This window comes from Magallana gigas, chromosome 9, assembly GCF_963853765.1.
Source record: "Magallana gigas chromosome 9, xbMagGiga1.1, whole genome shotgun sequence".
NCBI classification, from domain to species: domain Eukaryota; kingdom Metazoa; phylum Mollusca; class Bivalvia; order Ostreida; family Ostreidae; genus Magallana; species Magallana gigas.
Genome location: NC_088861.1, coordinates 17,990,220 through 18,007,146, shown reverse-complemented (window position 1 = coordinate 18,007,146; position 16,927 = coordinate 17,990,220). Strand labels below are relative to the sequence as shown.

Genomic DNA, 16,927 nt, shown 5'->3' with positions numbered 1-16,927 from the left:
TCATGGAATGGTAATGGCATTTCGTAATGTCCATCTAAAAAGTGAATTCCATTTTTTAGAATGGCGAGAAACTTACGATCATCATTAGAAATCGATTAAATACCAACAGAATGTTCTATAAAGTCTAGTTCAAACATTTGTGAAAGTGTCTCTGGCTTTATCAATTCTTTGATTTTGTTTTGAAGGGAAAACATCACATGTTTTGGTCCATGTCCGTCAGAGTTCAAAATACTCGGAGGTACTTCACATGCAATGATACGATGACTTGTGCGAATGCAATCATTTTCATCTTCAAAACTCTGATCAGTAATTCCAACAATACTCCAACCGAGATCTGTTCTTTGTCCATATGGTCCCTCATCTTGGGGTGCTATTACGTCCCGGGGTATTAGGGCTCTCGCACAATTGTAACCAATCAAAAGTCCAATCTCACAGTTTTGCAGAGGCATAATTTCTGAAGCTATTGGTTTAAGATATGGCCATGCATTTGCTACTTCTGGAGTAGAAATATGAGAGCGATCAGCTGGCATAATGTTTCGTGTAAATGTATCAGGCAATGGTATCTTCAATTCATTACTGAATCCACGTACTACTAAGTCTCTTACTTTATGACTTTCAACAACCTGATTTTCTGCATACATTGTAGACAACAACAATTTGACCGTTGTTCCTGACAGTCCAAGTTCACGATAGGTGTCCTCTAATATGAATGTTGTATCTGACTGAGTATCTATAAGTGCATAAACCAGTCTTTCTTGGTCTGGTTTATCCCTGTGAGAAACATATACTGGCACTATCATAGAAGTCTTGTTTGTCACGCCATCATGGTTTTGGAGGGATGATGATCTAATGCTCCCTGTTTGAGACGGAAAAGGTTGTGATTCATGAACAGAGTTCTCCGATTTCTTGTCCCTTGAATTCTCTTTCGGCTCTGCTTTGCGTATATCACCATGAAGAGATGTAGGATGATTCCTACCGCAAGTCCTACACTTCAGTCTTCGCTCGCAATGCTTAGAAATGTGACCAGCATTTAGAGACCTAAAACACAAATTGTTTTCTCTGGCATATTTCTTTCTATTTTCTACATCCATAGCTAGAAAATCGTTACAGTGGTTGAGATAATGTTCTCCTTTACAAAAAGCACAGGATTTTCCTGTCCTGGGAGTCGTGAATGTAGCGAAAGTTCTTCCTTTGTCAGCAAAAGATGAATATCTGTTCCTATTTATTTGAATGAGTAAAGGAATTTGCCGTTTCACTTTGTCCACGCTGCACTTGCTCAGATTTAACTGCTTGAATTGAAATCACGGGATCACAGGTGATTTTAGCTTCTTTGGATATGAATTCCATGAAGTCCTTGAAAGGAGGATACTGGTAGGGTTCTTCCTTTTTCTGCACTACAATGCGGCCCCATCTGACAACTATCCAGTCCGGTAGTCTGCTCAGCATTTTCTGGTTTTCTCTGCTATCGTTCAAGACATCTATGTTTCCAATGCTTCTCATAGCAGTATAACACTGTCTCAAAAAGTCGGAAAATTTCGGAAGACCAGGGCCATCTCTTGACGCAATTTTTGGCGATTTGTCAAGTTTATTTCTGAACACACTACTTATAATGAAAGGATCCCCATAACGTTGATCTAACAATGATTTGGCTTCCTTAAAGGAATCACTAGTAGTTATAAGGAAATAGTTTTCGATTACATCCTGTACTGGTCCACCAATGTACTTTTTCAAGTAGTGAATCCTTTCTGTAACTGGAATTTGCCTTTGCTCGATTTTTTGTCTCTGAATATCTTTTAAACCCCCTCACAGGCCCGTAAAATGAAACAGTGTGGTTTGTTTACAAGTAACAAGAGGCCCGCAGGCCTTGACGGTCACCTGAGTACAATAGGTTGTAGATTTTGTATGGTCTACTGTCTTAAACGGTAGCATTTGTGAGCATTGTGTTTTGTGAACATGGATTTTAAGCAAAAGTTGATTTTGATTTAAGACAGTGTTGAAAAATTGATTGGGTAAATTTGTTAAAATCAAGGAATTGTAGATGTGCAGTTATAACACATGAAGCACATACATGCAACTTGGCAAGCGGTGTCGAGCACTTGCTCTGCTGAACATGTTTAAAAGGTTTAAAAGCCCATATTAAGCTATCGTGTCAGCCATTTAAAAAATTGTGTATTTATTGTGCATAAAAATGTGCGGTTGTTTTCGTCTGATTAACTTTTTTTAACGTAAATTTTGTGGGGAAAATAGTATTACTAAAATGTTTATGCAAATTACATTTATTTAATGGTATTGTGTCTTGACTTGGGTGCGATTGTATTTCAACACCGTCACCACCCCTGTAAAGTCAAGCCGTTTGTTTAAATGCAAAATTTGTGACTCTTGATGACAATGTGAATTTCACATTATTCGTTGTTGATTTGTAAAAACTGTGGAATTTTGATAAAAATTATTCATGGTTTACTGCTGTATGGTTCAAAAGTAAAAAAAATTTCGTACAAATTGCTGTTTGTATTTGCATATTAGTACTTAAACGAGATGTTTGTGAAACAATTATGCTCCCCTCCCTTGGAAACATCCACAAAGAAAATGAACATAAACTGCAAATAACTGGTATTTTTCTAAGTTCAAGGGTCATAACTCTGTTGAAAATTGCTCTATCATACCCGAAATCAAACTTGACCTAGATATTATTTATATAAATCTGTATATCAAATTTTATATCCATCTGTGCACCCTCTGCGAAGAAAATGAGCAGAAACTGCAAATAACTGGAATATTTCTATGTCCAAGAGGCATAACTCTGTCGAAAATTGCTCGAACGCACCCAATATCAAACTTGACCTAGATATTATCATGATAAACCTATATGCCAAATTTAATTTCAATATGTTTATCGTCTCCTAAGAAAATGAGCGGAAACTGCAAAAAACTAGAATTTTTTTTAAGTCCAAGGGCTATAACTCTGTCGAAAATTGCTCGATTGTACCCAATATCAAACTTGACCTAGACATTATAATAATAAACGTGTATAAAAACTAGAATTTTTCTAAGTCCAAGGGCCATAACTCTGTTGAAAATTGCTCGATTGTACCCAATATCGAACTTGACCCTGATATTATCATGATAAACGTATATATACCAAATTTCGAAGAAAATGAACAGAAACTGTTGGTGGACCGACCGACAGACAGCAGCAAAGCAATATTACCTCCCTTCTTTGATGGGGGGCATAAAAACAAACGAGGAGATACAACTGCATAGTACTAAATTTTATTTATTCACTGATACAAATTATTTATTTGTACATATTTGTACTAGAAAAACAAACAAGCAGCTACAACTGCATAGTACCAAATTTTTTTAAATCGCCGATACAAATTGCTTATTTGTACTTATAATTGTATTAAAAAAACAAAAAAAACAAACGAGCAGCTACAACTGCATAGTACCAAGATTTTTAAGTTGCTTATTTGTACTTGTGTATTTGTACAAAAAAAATAAAAAATGAGCAGCTACAACTTTAAAGTACCAATTTTTTTAACCGATACAAATTGCTGATTTGTACTTAACAAAAAGGTATACAGTTTCTTTGATATATCCCTCAATTTTGGATGTGTGTAGTGTCCAACACATGTGTGCAGCCAATGTTGAGTTTCACAGTTAGAGATACGGAATTGAGAAGTTGTGTTTCCAACTGATTTGGATCAAGGACAAGGTCTGGACGGCCTCTCAACACTAAATCCGGTATTATTAACTTGGTGTTGTTGTTGTCGACTTGAGCGACTACCTCACATTTGTATTGTTTTGTGATGTCGAGGGTTCTTTGTCTCATGTTGCAAGATTGGCATTTTATGGTGTCAAGCTCAGAGTTGAAGTTCCGCACGTCTTTGCTGCAGACTGAGCATTTGTTGGCTGCGGTGCATGCAGCAGACTTGATGCAAATAATTAAGGTCTTCCGTTTCCAACGGAAGACCTTATTGTTTTTCTTCGGTTTCTTCTTCCCTATTATTATTATTTTTGTTTTTTTTTCTTTCAAATTTTGTGCACGCGAGTTCTCGGAAATGGCTTGGCCGATTTTCATGAAACTTTCAGATATAATAGAAAATGAGCTAAACCTTATTGGAAATTTTTTATTTTGATGACGTCATTTCCGTTTCAGAGAAATAGACGTTTTAGCGATTTTTAGAGGGTCAGCTTGTCCGTCGAACTCCTCCTAAACGATAAAAGATATCAAATTCAAATTTTCAGGAATTGTAGACAAATGATTGTAGTTTTGTCTAAAGTGAGCCATTTATGTCTGGTGCAAAAGGCGACGAAGCTCGCCTGAACCCGAAAATTGAGATGTAAAAAATGTAGTGATTTTTCTAAGTTTTCTTTAAATATCTCTTATCTCGAAAATATTTTGTTAACACATGTAGAGCAATTAAAATTTTTTTTTACAAGAGCTTTCATTCGACATCAAGAAAAAGGGGCTGCCCCCTCAAATTAGGGGCCAAAAGGGCTCTGAAGTCTTTCTTCAATAGCACTTCACTGAGAAATATTTTGTTATATGTTAAAGAAGCAAAAATGTTCATCTTACAGTTATTTATCTATTCATTATAAAAATAATTTCATGCGTTACGTAATTAGGGGTTTTAAGGGGCCAGAAGTCCAAAATTTTGATCACTTATATCACAAAAAGGACAAATATTTTGAAAAGCAATATAGAATAAAAGATGCTTAGAATGATGTTCTAAACAATATTCAACCATCATAATTTCGTTCTCTGGCCCCAATAAGGAGATAAGGGGTCGGCCCCTAAAACTATTCTTTCCTAGATAGCTCAAGAACGGTAACGAATTTCTAGACACTTGTTGAACAAAATATGTTTAATATCAAAAGACATTTCATTTGACATCAAGAAAAAGGGACTGGTTCCTAAAATTAGGGGCCAAAAGGGCTCTAAAGTCTTTTTTCCATAGCTCTTTACAGAGAAGTAATTTGTAATATGTTTAAGAAGCAAAAATGTTTATCTTACAGTTATTTAACTATTCATAATATAAAAAAGTTCATGCGTTACGTAATTTGGGGTTTTAAGGGGCCAGAAATTCAAAATTTCGCTCACCTGTATCATAAAAAGGACAAATATATTGAAAAGCAATATAAAGATGCTTAGAATGATGTTCTAAACAATATTCAACCATCAAAGTTTCGTTCGGTGGCCCCAATAAGGAGATAAGGGGTCGGCCCCTAAAACTATTCTTTCCCAGATAGCTCCAGAACAGTAACGAATTTTTAGACACTGGTTGAACAAAATATGTTTGATATCAAAAGACCTTTCATTTGACATCAAGAAAAAGGGGCTGGCCCCTAAAATTAGAGGCCAAAAGGGCTCTGAAGTTTTTCTTCCATATCATTTTACTGAGAAATATTTTGTAATATGTTTAAAATGCAAAAATGTTAATCTTCCAGTTATGCATCCATATATGATTTAAAAAAATCTCATATATTACGTAATTAGGGGATTTTTAATTGTGAACTATTTTGTAATACATTATAGAAGCAATTATATTCATCGAAACACCATACACCTATAAATGACAATTGTTTACTCCTTTATTACGTAATTAGGGTTTATGGGGACAGAAGTCCGAAAGTTTGATCTTCAATATATTAAAATGGAGAAAAGTTTCGAATGCTTAACAATATGCAATCATCATTGTTTTGTTACCTGATCCCTTAAAGGAGTTATAGGGCCGGCCCCTAAAATGATCTTTTCCAGATATCTCGAGAACGGTATATAATTTCGAAACACTTGTTGAACAAAATTAGATCCCCCCGCATTTACTGATATGTTTCGTTGATGAAGATCAAAGGCAATTTTATTTCCTTTTCTTAAAATCGGACGGAAGACCTCCTCGTTGCTCGCAACGAGATCATGTCTAGTTTTGTACTTATAATTGTATTAAAAAAACAAAAAAAACAAACGAGCAGCTACAACTGCATAGTACCAAGATTTTTAAGTCATCGATACAAATTGCTTATTTGTACTTGTATATTTGTACAAAAAAAAAATAAAAAATGAGCAGCTACAACTTTAAAGTACCAATTTTTTTAACCGATACAAATTGCTGATTTGCACTTAACAAAAAGGTATACAGTTTTCTTTGATAAATCCCTCAATTTTCGATGTGTGTAATGTCCAACACATGTGTTAAGCCAATGTTGAGTTTCACAGTTAGAGATACGGAATTGAGAAGTTGTGTTTCCAACTGATTTGGATCAAGGACAAGGTCTGGACGGCCTCTCAACACTAAATCCGGTATTATTAACTTGGTGTTGTTGTTGTCGACTTGAGCGACTACCTCACATTTGTATTGCTTTGTGATGTCGAGGGTTCTTTGTCTCATGTTGCAAGATTGGCATTTTATGGTGTCAAGCTCAGAGTTGAAGTTCCCCACGTCTTTGCTGCAGACTGAGCATTTGTTGGCAGCGGTGCATGCAGCAGACTTGATGCGAATAATTTTTTCTACTGAAATGGGTTTCTTTTCAGATTCTACAATGGGGCCAATGTCATTGGTTGCTTCAAAGGCAGTATCTGGGCATGTAGTAAGAGTTTTGATGTTGTCGAAATTTCTCACTGCTACATTGGTTATTTTGTATGACTGGGCGAGTTTTATGGAGTCAAAGTGGGCTTCCCACAAACAGCAGGAGATTGAGCTGGTAGAATCAGCAACGATAATCTGTTTGCAATCCATTACTTGCCCTGACCGGGTTGTGCGCGATTCTGTAGGTCCAATGTCAATAACTTTGATTGCAATGGTTGCCTGAAGAAGAGAAGAACAGATTTACAATTGAATAAAAACCATGTTGAGTTATAATATTAATTTTTAAGTAAAAATGTGAAGTTAATTACATAATGTACAGTTGTATCAAATATGTTATTTATAATACAAGATACACATTATTTATGGAACAGAAGTGAACACATTCATTATTCTGAAGTTCTGTGATTTGTGTTTGTCAAATAAACAAAGTGTATGGTATATCATCTTGCAACCAATTTGTTAAGACATTGAATGAAAATTTTTCAACTAGTCTAACTAGTTAATCAGTCAACATGCTGTATATTCCTTATATGTATATGAATTTGTGATGTTGATTGGTTTTTTGACACTAGCATTTGAGGAACAATGAAGATTTATTATAAGAAGTTTGTAAGCCAAAGGTTTCATAGTAATTGACATATTTTACACTGAAGTCAAATGGTAATAGTCAAATACCCAACTAGACAAATTGCATTTAGTTGAAAAAATCTAGTTTTAATTGGTATAATTTAAAGAGAAAGATAATGAATTCTAGGTATACTATTTAATGCAAGTTTCAAAATTAAATTGTTTGAAGAATGGTTCATTAAGGAGATGTCATTAAACAAACAAATTGGTGAATTTTATTTGAATGGATTTCTGGCAGTAGGTGAATCATTGGACATAATATAACAAAAACTTAAAAAGAACTTTGGTTTCATAGGCCAGAATGAAATGAACTGTAAATCTTGTGCGTTTTACCTTTTGAAAAGCATTCAAGTTCTGCTCAATATCTTTGATAGTTGTGGTTTGAAGCGTAGGTGGAGGTTGAAAGTCAAAGTCCAATGCTCTCACTGGAGTAGACAATTCTGATGCAAATCCAACCCTTATGTCAAAGTCTGCTGAAGTTCTATTGCTTGGAACTCTCTGAATGTTCTTGAGGGACACTGGGCTTCTGTAAGCAAAAAAAAAAACACCATTTCATTACTTTTAATAAGCTAAGCAAAGAAGGATTGTGTTGATCAAAGCAAAGTAAATGCAATGTGGTACACAGCAAATGTTTTGCGTAATGGTTGTTAACGATGCATTATTTCATTTGTTCATTTTTGTTAGAATTGATGTTGCAAGACTTTGATGAGTTTATGAATAATGAAGAAGGGCCATGGTGAATGTGAAAATATCATTTACTATATGAAGACTGTGGCACATGAAAGTGCAGTACAGAAGTGAGAGTGTGTATTAAGCACTTAAGTTTAATCCAAACTGATGACTTTGATTAATAAGGATAATCGCCAAGTTAATTACAGGCATGTAGCATCGGGTGTGCGTGTGTGGGGGGGGGGGGTGCGGTGGAGAGAGCCAGTCCACCCCTCAAAAAAAACTTTTTTGTGCAGCAAAAATTTTTTAAAAAATGGAAATAACATGGAGTTGCCCCCCCCCCCCTCCCCCAACTTTTATGGCACCATGTAAGAAATTAAATTGAAAATAAGGAAATAAACAGTAAAATTGAAGTTAAAGGTATACCCCTCTCTCCCCGAGTAGGAATTTCAGGATTTGTAAAGTAACTTTTTTTATTTTCCTTTCTTTTTCTGCTTGATGAGATTTTTTAGATGAGTCTGCCCCCCTCCCACTTTCAAAGATGATGTTACATGCCTGAATTATTACTTGCATTCCACCATAGTACTTAATAGGTAACAAGATATTGACATGCTTGCCTTTGTGTTAGAGCTAGTTTCAAAATACGGTCGATTTGCAGACTTTGGTGCCAGTGTTTTCTGTCAGCTGTTCGCTAAAATTTGACGGCTTACGCCATATGCTTGGCCGGCATGAAAGACATGCCGCCAAAACACCCACGCAGTACGACCGTCAGACCTTGCCGGGTGCTTTACCAACATCAAAGAAGTAATTCGCTCAACATTTAGAGATTGCATGTTGGAAATAACTGTTTTGGCAACAATATACCCACATTTTTAATTTTCTACATGATTAAAAAAAGAGTCAGGAATTTTTTTTTAATCTGATGAAGCTTACTTTGCTTAGCATAGGTAAGTTTGCTCGGTCTTTCTCTCTCCATACATTTAACACAAAGTAATTCTAAACATTAGAATAATAATAATACATAAGTGTATGTAATAAAAATAGTTGTTTCACGATTTACAGTAGCCCTACACTATTTCATTAATTTCAATTCAGTGTGCGTGCACTGTTACCGGTTACAACCGCATGCGTTGTTGAGGCGGCGGCGGCAATTCTTTGATGTTGGCAAAGGGATCGGCCGACGAGTCTAGCGAGCAGCCGACGTAAACATTGACTGTCAAGAAGAGGAAAACTCGACGGCATTAGTAACGCGCTTGAATCATTGCCACTTTTTGTTTAAATCAGGATTACATACGTACATGGTCATCGTCTTATAATTTGAAAAAATTTCACTGCTGTTCATTACATCTTATGTAACTAATATAAATGTTGACAAAACAAACATAAATAGTGTTATCGTTTAAATGGAAAATAGCTTTCATTTCTAGCACTGTTCCGGAGAACGCTTCTTTCAAACGTTAGATATAACCTTTAGATGAGGACTCTATCGATCGATGCCTAACGTTTTGACGTCAGGCAAAAGCAATCATTATTATAGGCTACTTTATCTTTAGTCTTTGATAGTTCGTTGAGAAAAGTCTATATATTATACAGAAAACGTTTTCAGAATATTACTATATAAAAGCACAAGAACTTACTTTTTCTTTTCCAAGTCTTGGAAGTTGCAGTGTAGGTCTGACTTGAAACAAACAACGTCCGTAAATTTCAGTTTTTCTTGCATGACGGCGTTGAAATACTTGATGTTTTTGTTTTTTGACGTCTTCACGGGGGATATCATATGGATATAACCATCTATGGTTTCGTTTTCGTCTCTTTTTGGACGTTTCTGTGCGGATGCCATCTTCGCTGTAAGCCGTTTCTCGAAAGAGTGAGAAAATGATAGCGGGAAAAGAGGAAAATACTACGCTAGCATGAAACCTGTATTTTCTTTTGTTTTAATGTGTTATTTGAAGTATTTGAAATATTTATTTCGTCTTATCGTAAAAAAAACTAAGTTACCAAACAAATTCTTTTGATATTTGTGTGCGAGATAATATGCATATTGCCCTAAACAGGAGAAATAGTCAGAACTATTTTTTTCCGCGATGGAGTAAAGTTTGGTTTGATGCAGAATCTGTCCTTATTTGGTAATGCAGTCTCTTGAACACTGCGGTAGTTTTTTCGCGGAAATTTTCGAGAAGGGTATACCAAATAAGGCAAGAAGTTTAGCCTGGGCGCGGACCTGAGAATCTGGTTGTTAGCGAAATTTTCGAGAAGGTTATACCAAATATAGCAAGATTTTTATGAACGAGGACCTGACAATACGTCATCGTCGAGGTTTTTGTGCATGCGGGGTGGGGGGTGGGGGTATGAGCTACTGCGTGATAGAAACGTAAGATTTACGTTTTCCGGTCAGTATAACACACCGAATCGATTGTGTAATGTAGAGAGGAATACATCTCATCGATGACTATTTCAATGTGCTGAAAATTATATGAATTCAAATAACAGCTCTCTAAAAAGAATACTATTCAACGGAAGCATGCTTGAAATGAATTATAATTTTTTTGCTGATCAAAATTCATAAAGGGAATCAGCAAATTTAAGATGAAATTTCGGTTGATTTTCTCCCGAATCTAGTGCATGTACATGTACATTGTATATCATTTCATATTTTGAAAGTAAATTATTTGAAATTATTTTAGGAATGTACATGCATCAAATAAATTGCATGTGATCTTGAAAGCAGAAGAAAACACTGTCAAATTCTTTACTTGTATTTTGGATGGAAGGGTATTAAAGCAGAATCGTGCTTTAAAAGTGTGTACAATTCAATTCAATTCAATTCAATTTCTTTATGAACCAATTAAGGGCCCTCAAGGGGCAACATGAAGACTGTTGACATACAACATCCAATGAACATCAAACATTCAATAAACATATACAAGAGGGAAAGAGCTGGATGATTTAAAGAACTATGACAGACATGAACAATTAAATAGTATATATGTATATATATATGTATAATAATGTATGTTTCCATACATTCAATATAGTGTCTTCTATATATTTATGTTAAACACCATACATAAATATGTCAAGATACAAATGCACATACAAATTTGAAATAGTTTATCATATGATTGAAAAATAAAAAAACCAATATTTGAATAGGAAATACAAATTAAGGCAATGCCTTTTGTAAAAATTTACCAACAGAGTTTAATATATCTAATTCTTCACAGTTTAGAATCCAAAATAATTTTTGTTTATCTTCTAAACTAGTAAAAATGTTTTGCTTTAGATGAAATTAAATCAAATAGTTCCTCTCTTTCTTTTGTAAATTTGCTGCATTGGATAAGAAAATGTTCTTCATCTTCAATTTTATTAAGTGTACAATTTTTGCATATTCTTTCTGTTCTAGGTGTGTTACATGTATGTCTGTGTGTGTGTGTGGGGGGGGGGGGGGGGTAGCCCAGCCAAGTATCGTCATGATCCCAATTAGGACTTGTCAACTAATCGTCTTGCAGAATTGACTGAGACTTTTCAATAAGTCGCGAAGTCCTGCTTTACCATTGATAAAACGGCCGAGATCTCGATTCGATGGATCTGAATGAACTCATCCATTAGCATAGGAACACATCCATTAGCATACTGATAGATCCATATAGAGAGGGGTCACATAAATTTTTTTCATTTGTTTAGTAACAAATAGATACATATACTTTGGATCCGAAATTTATCGAATTTATATATACGCACTAGACTAGTAGGCTATTTGTTTCACTTGCACCTAGTAAACACGCGGGTTATACCATTTTCAAGGGAAGTGATGAAATCAGGTCACACGTGTACATGTACCCCGCTTTGGCGATTTTGTTCGTCCTGTTAATATTCCAGCAATGTGAATATATATTTGTCTTAATCTAAACTGTTTGTTCGTGAATGATGATAAAAAGCAATTATTAGTTACATTTTACCGTAATAGACTATATAATTCATCTTGTTAAGATGACCCCCCCCCCCACCCCCACTTGTTTTCATCTATGGGTAATCTATTTTTAAATCAGGGTTACACACTTGCATGGTGGACAGCCCTATCTTGAATACTGTTGTTTATTATATTCCAAATAACATTTTCAATTGTAAATGTAAATGTTGACACATTAAACACGGTGTATAGCTTTTTCTGTATTAAGTTACAGCAACCGTGCATGTTGTCTATTTGCAAACCATATTGTCTCCAATCACACTAAGAGTATGTGAGATATATATTATATGCAGACTGCGGACAGTGGTTGCAAACGATATTCCAATAAAGAAATGCTCAGTTTGACCTAGAAAATGTTATTCGAATTTCTCAAACACGGACTGTCTAATTCCTTTCCAGAATTACAATTTACGCAAGCGCATTTGAAGTTTTATCGCAACTTTGCGGGGTGACTAATAATGAGGCATGCGTTAATCCAGAACATTTTTCGTGGGAGGGGGTGGGGCCGAGGCATTCTTAGGGGGCAATTTCATAATATAAATATAGAGAAATATGAATTTGCAGGTGGGGGGTAGGGGTCCTGACCCCTTGACCCCTTTTCCTTGCCTAGATTCTCGCATGTGAGGTGATTGATAAAATCTATTATAAAGCCATTCGGACTTTATTAGATTTGAACACTCCTAATAGAATTAAGTCTGATTAAAACCACTTCCTTTTTCCGTACAGTCGTAAATGGTAAAACAGGAGCAGTTCAACCAAAAAGGTGGGGGGGGGGGCACATAGGGGAAATTGTTGTGGAATAGGTTCATGGCAAGATATTCAAAAAGTAAAAAAATCACATACAAACTACAAATATCCAACATTAACAACTACCAGTAGTACGTCAATAGATACAATGAAATGCAGACAGGATTGGAATAATTTATCTTTGTTTTGCCAATGCAAGTTACAAGTAGTTTTTTAGTTTTACCATGATGGCATGATATGATTCATAAATATAGGATCTCTCGTGATTTGCGATGGTATATGATTTTTATCCAACAAGTTGTGTGTTTTCTATCCCCGAGCCTTATGATTTTTATCCAATGAGTTGTGTGTTTTCTATCCCTGAGCCTTGGCGACGGGATAGAAAACACACAACGAGTTGGATAAAAACCATATACCATCGCAAATCATGAGAGATTCTTTTTATCACATGTTTTACCAAGTATTTTGTTTATCCCAACTTTTTCTGTAAAAATTGTGATTGTGAGCCGCACAACACATTATTTACAACACGTCAACAACGTTACGCATGGAAAAAAAGTTCCTTGAAGTTTAACAAACAGACATTCATTTTCGAACATTTTTTTTATGAATTCATGACAAATAACTGAAACAATATTAAATGTTTCAAATTTTTATCTCAACACCTCTCAACTGAATTAATTATTTACTTTTTCATTCTACGTCAATCAACCGTCTAAACCTACGTAATGATTAACTATGATGTCACGTGTCGTAAGAACACACAGTGGAATATCAAAAATTTATCCCATGAGTGATATCCACCGTATATTGGGATTAATATGTGATAAAATACAGATATGATTCATAAAATACAGAAAATGTTCTCTAGCTCAGATTGCAATAATGCTAGTAAAGATTGAATTTTTTTTTTGCTTTAGGGGATAAGGTATGGAGAAATTTACAATTGCACAGCTATTTGCGGTGTTCCATTTTACTACGTTTAATACATGTTGTACCATAATACTGTGATGGATTGCATATTGTCGGGTTGAACATGATTCACCACATTTTACTGTTTTCACTCCTTTGCATTAATGAAATACATATTTCATTGTGATGAAGACAAAAACAACCAGATGTTTATAATTTCAATTTATTCTAATTAAAATATATAACGTATAATACAAGAAATAATTCATTAGGAATTACTTCAACAACACACTGTATGAGCAATATTTACATAATTAAAATATTAATTCTAAATTATAATTAAATTTTTAAAAAATATTCAATGTGCATTTTTTAAATATCTTTAAATACAAAAATTACCAATGTACTGTGATGGCATGCTTATCTTTAAAAGTTTATGTTGTACAACCTACATGCATGTGAGTTTTCAAAAAAATACTTTCACAACAATTACCGGTAATGTTTATGACAGGTGATAGAATGAAACTGTGAAGAGTATTTGATTTGCATCAGTTTTGATTTGCCATTGAATTAAAAACCACATATTTTCTAATAACTATTGTTAAAATACCATCACTGAATCATGATGATTCAGGTTCAAGATTTTTTTCCATATAAATTCAAAGATTTATATTCAACATATAAATATAAAAATGAGAAAATAATAAATAGATTTTTAATGATGATAGAGTATACACTGTATATATACACCGGTAATAAAAGAAACAACATAATTTCACTCTTAAATATCGAAAGCAAAAAGAAAAAAGTTAGATATAACCAAAAATCATCTAGCCCCCCCCCCCCTCCAATCCCACTTTTAATTTTGTTCCGACACCAATGTTTTGTAAGAAAATTTCAAGAAAATACATTCAATGTTATATAATTCAGCTGATGTCATGATTGTAAAAATAAAACCAAATTAAAAAATCATGTTAAAAAAAATACAATGATTAGTAGTTTACAGTTTATGTTCAAGTAAGGTAGTAAAGATCTGTAAGACGTTTGGCTCACCGCGCAAAAAGTGGCCCGGTCTACTGCTTATTATTTACTAAAGGAAAGTCCAAGTTACTGTTTTCACAATTTTCATTATCGTGTCGTATAGTGGTAGGTCTGAATATTGGTTCTCGTCTCTAAGAAAATGACATGAGTATATATACCCTCTCGACTATAATAGACAGTTTTGGTTAGTCATGACCATCTGTGCTGATCATGAGTGTAGATTCAGTGACCAAATTTAAAAGCAGTATTTCAATTCCAAATACAATATCAAAACTGTGAAACTGTCCATCACAGCATAGATGGATGCGGGCTTGCAGTTTCTTGCATCGGTACAAATCATGAGTATGAACACGAGCATATGTCAAAGGTTGACAAAAAACATGTAATATGTGACAACAATGCAATAACAAAGCTCCATAGGGTTTGTAATTACGACAAATATAGCACTCTCATCCCATACCTGGAGGTATGAGATCATACTACTGCACAATTAAATTCAAACTGTACTTATTGAAGGACTTTCCAAAGAGTGATTAATAGGTTAATATTCATAATAATTGTGCAGTCTATACATAATCATTTATGTGTTCATATTAATAGTTCTTATCAAGGTCACAGCATAGTCATTTGTTTACAATACATACGTCTCCCAAACAAAAGAAATTCCCAGGGGGAGATTTTTTTCTGCCTGGTGCCCAGAGCAGGAAAGCATCCTTGATCTCCCCTAATTCAGATGAACTTTCCAGTGACGTACCAGTTGGAACATCTCTGTAAGAGGTAGTATCAAGTGATATAATTCCTTTTCTGGCTGGGGACATCAAACCAAAGAATTAAGTACAAAACAATTCATTAAAATGACCATAATGGAAGATTAGTAAGTGTGACCAGAATAATAAATATGATTCAAGCAGTAGCCAGTATGTTGCATAATATCCATACATGTAAAATAATCATAGTCATACATTTGACAGTTCATTATAATCAGGTTTATATAGTTCATGGTCATCAGAATCCGAAATGACCAGGATTTTTGAAATATAAGAACATGCACAAATAATCTCATAATGATATGTCACAATATAAAGTCAATATTGTTAAACCCCATCCTATATACACAAGTTGACACCGTTGCCATAGGTTTGTTCTAGTTTGCTAAACATTGGAGTAGGATCATTCTGGGGAATGAATCATCGGACACACAAATAATATTTAAGCACATTCTAAATATTTATTAAGTGTGTCTGCAAATATGTTTTGGAGCAAATACAGTATAAACTAGAGGTACTGTAAGCAAGGTCACAAATGATACCCCTGACAAATGATACCCCCACCAAGAAAATGCTATTGGTCAAGTATTTATTTTGGAAAATAATAGATGTACCATATTCACATTGACCTTAAATGTGCATATATGACAAAAGTTAAAGGTCAGGATATAATTCCATGTCAGAGGCAATATTTTTGTCAAGTTGTAGCTTCCAATTATTTTTCATAGAAGGAAATTGCAAAGACCAGAATTTTACTATTTTTACAGTGACCTTGAACTTGTACAAATGATCTTGGGTCAAGATAACTACACATCATCAGGTGATTAAAAAATTTTAGTTGAAGTTTTTTTTGTTTCTAATATATTCCATGAAAAAAGTATAGAGCTAACACAAATCACACATTTTTTGTTCCTGTGACCTTGAAGTTGCACATATGAGCTGTCTTAAAATCAAGATACAAGCTCAGGTCATACACAATCTATGTGTGGAGTCAGAACTTTCTGTTTCTCGATAAAAAGGTATAGAGTGCACATGAATTATGCACTTTGTTTCAGTTATCGTGAACTTTCCAAAATGACCTGAGGTCAAAGTCAAAGCACAGCTTATTAATAAACAATCTTTGTGTGAAGTAATAATTTGTAATGTTCCTCTATAAGAAACTAGAAAACTGACCAGTCAGGAAGGTCCCCGCTGTGACAATTAATATACAGAAGTGAAAAAAAAACTTTGAATTCCATCCTCTTTATATTAACAATGATGAAAAATAAATGCCCGGCATAAGATGTAAAGAACTGCAATATATAGGATCTCATGATTTGTAGTTGGATATGATTTTCATCCAACAATTAAAGTGTTAAACTGAGGGGTAAAAATATAAGGGTGCAGCTCATGGAATGAGAGTTTAATTTGATTACATTTAAAAAAATATTTATGAAATTATAAGTAACAATTGTATTTTTCAAATTTCAAGATAATTCCTGAATGTCCAAAAACTCTAAATAGTAACCTTGTATCTGCATAAAACAGGGATAACCTCATGTCTTATAAAAAAAACTAAATCAAATGTGTATTTAAAAAAGATTTATAAACAGGTGTTTTATAAAATG

At 34.2% G+C, this 16,927-nt stretch overlaps 2 protein-coding genes across 6 annotated transcripts in view; both read right to left on the bottom strand.

Annotated features, from left to right (window-relative positions):
* LOC105340102 (uncharacterized) overlaps positions 1-16,927 on the bottom strand; it is a 285,888-nt gene that overhangs the window by 230,176 nt on the left and 38,785 nt on the right. The gene's annotated exons all lie outside the window — the stretch shown is intronic.
* Positions 5,933-10,132, bottom strand: LOC105324325 (uncharacterized). Its single transcript, XM_011423392.4, has 3 exons — positions 9,521-10,132; positions 7,548-7,740; positions 5,933-6,806 (listed from the first exon to the last, which is right to left on the bottom strand). Exons 1-3 carry the CDS (start codon positions 9,721-9,723, stop codon positions 6,159-6,161), a joined length of 1,044 nt encoding a protein of 347 aa, XP_011421694.3. The 5' UTR covers positions 9,724-10,132; the 3' UTR covers positions 5,933-6,158.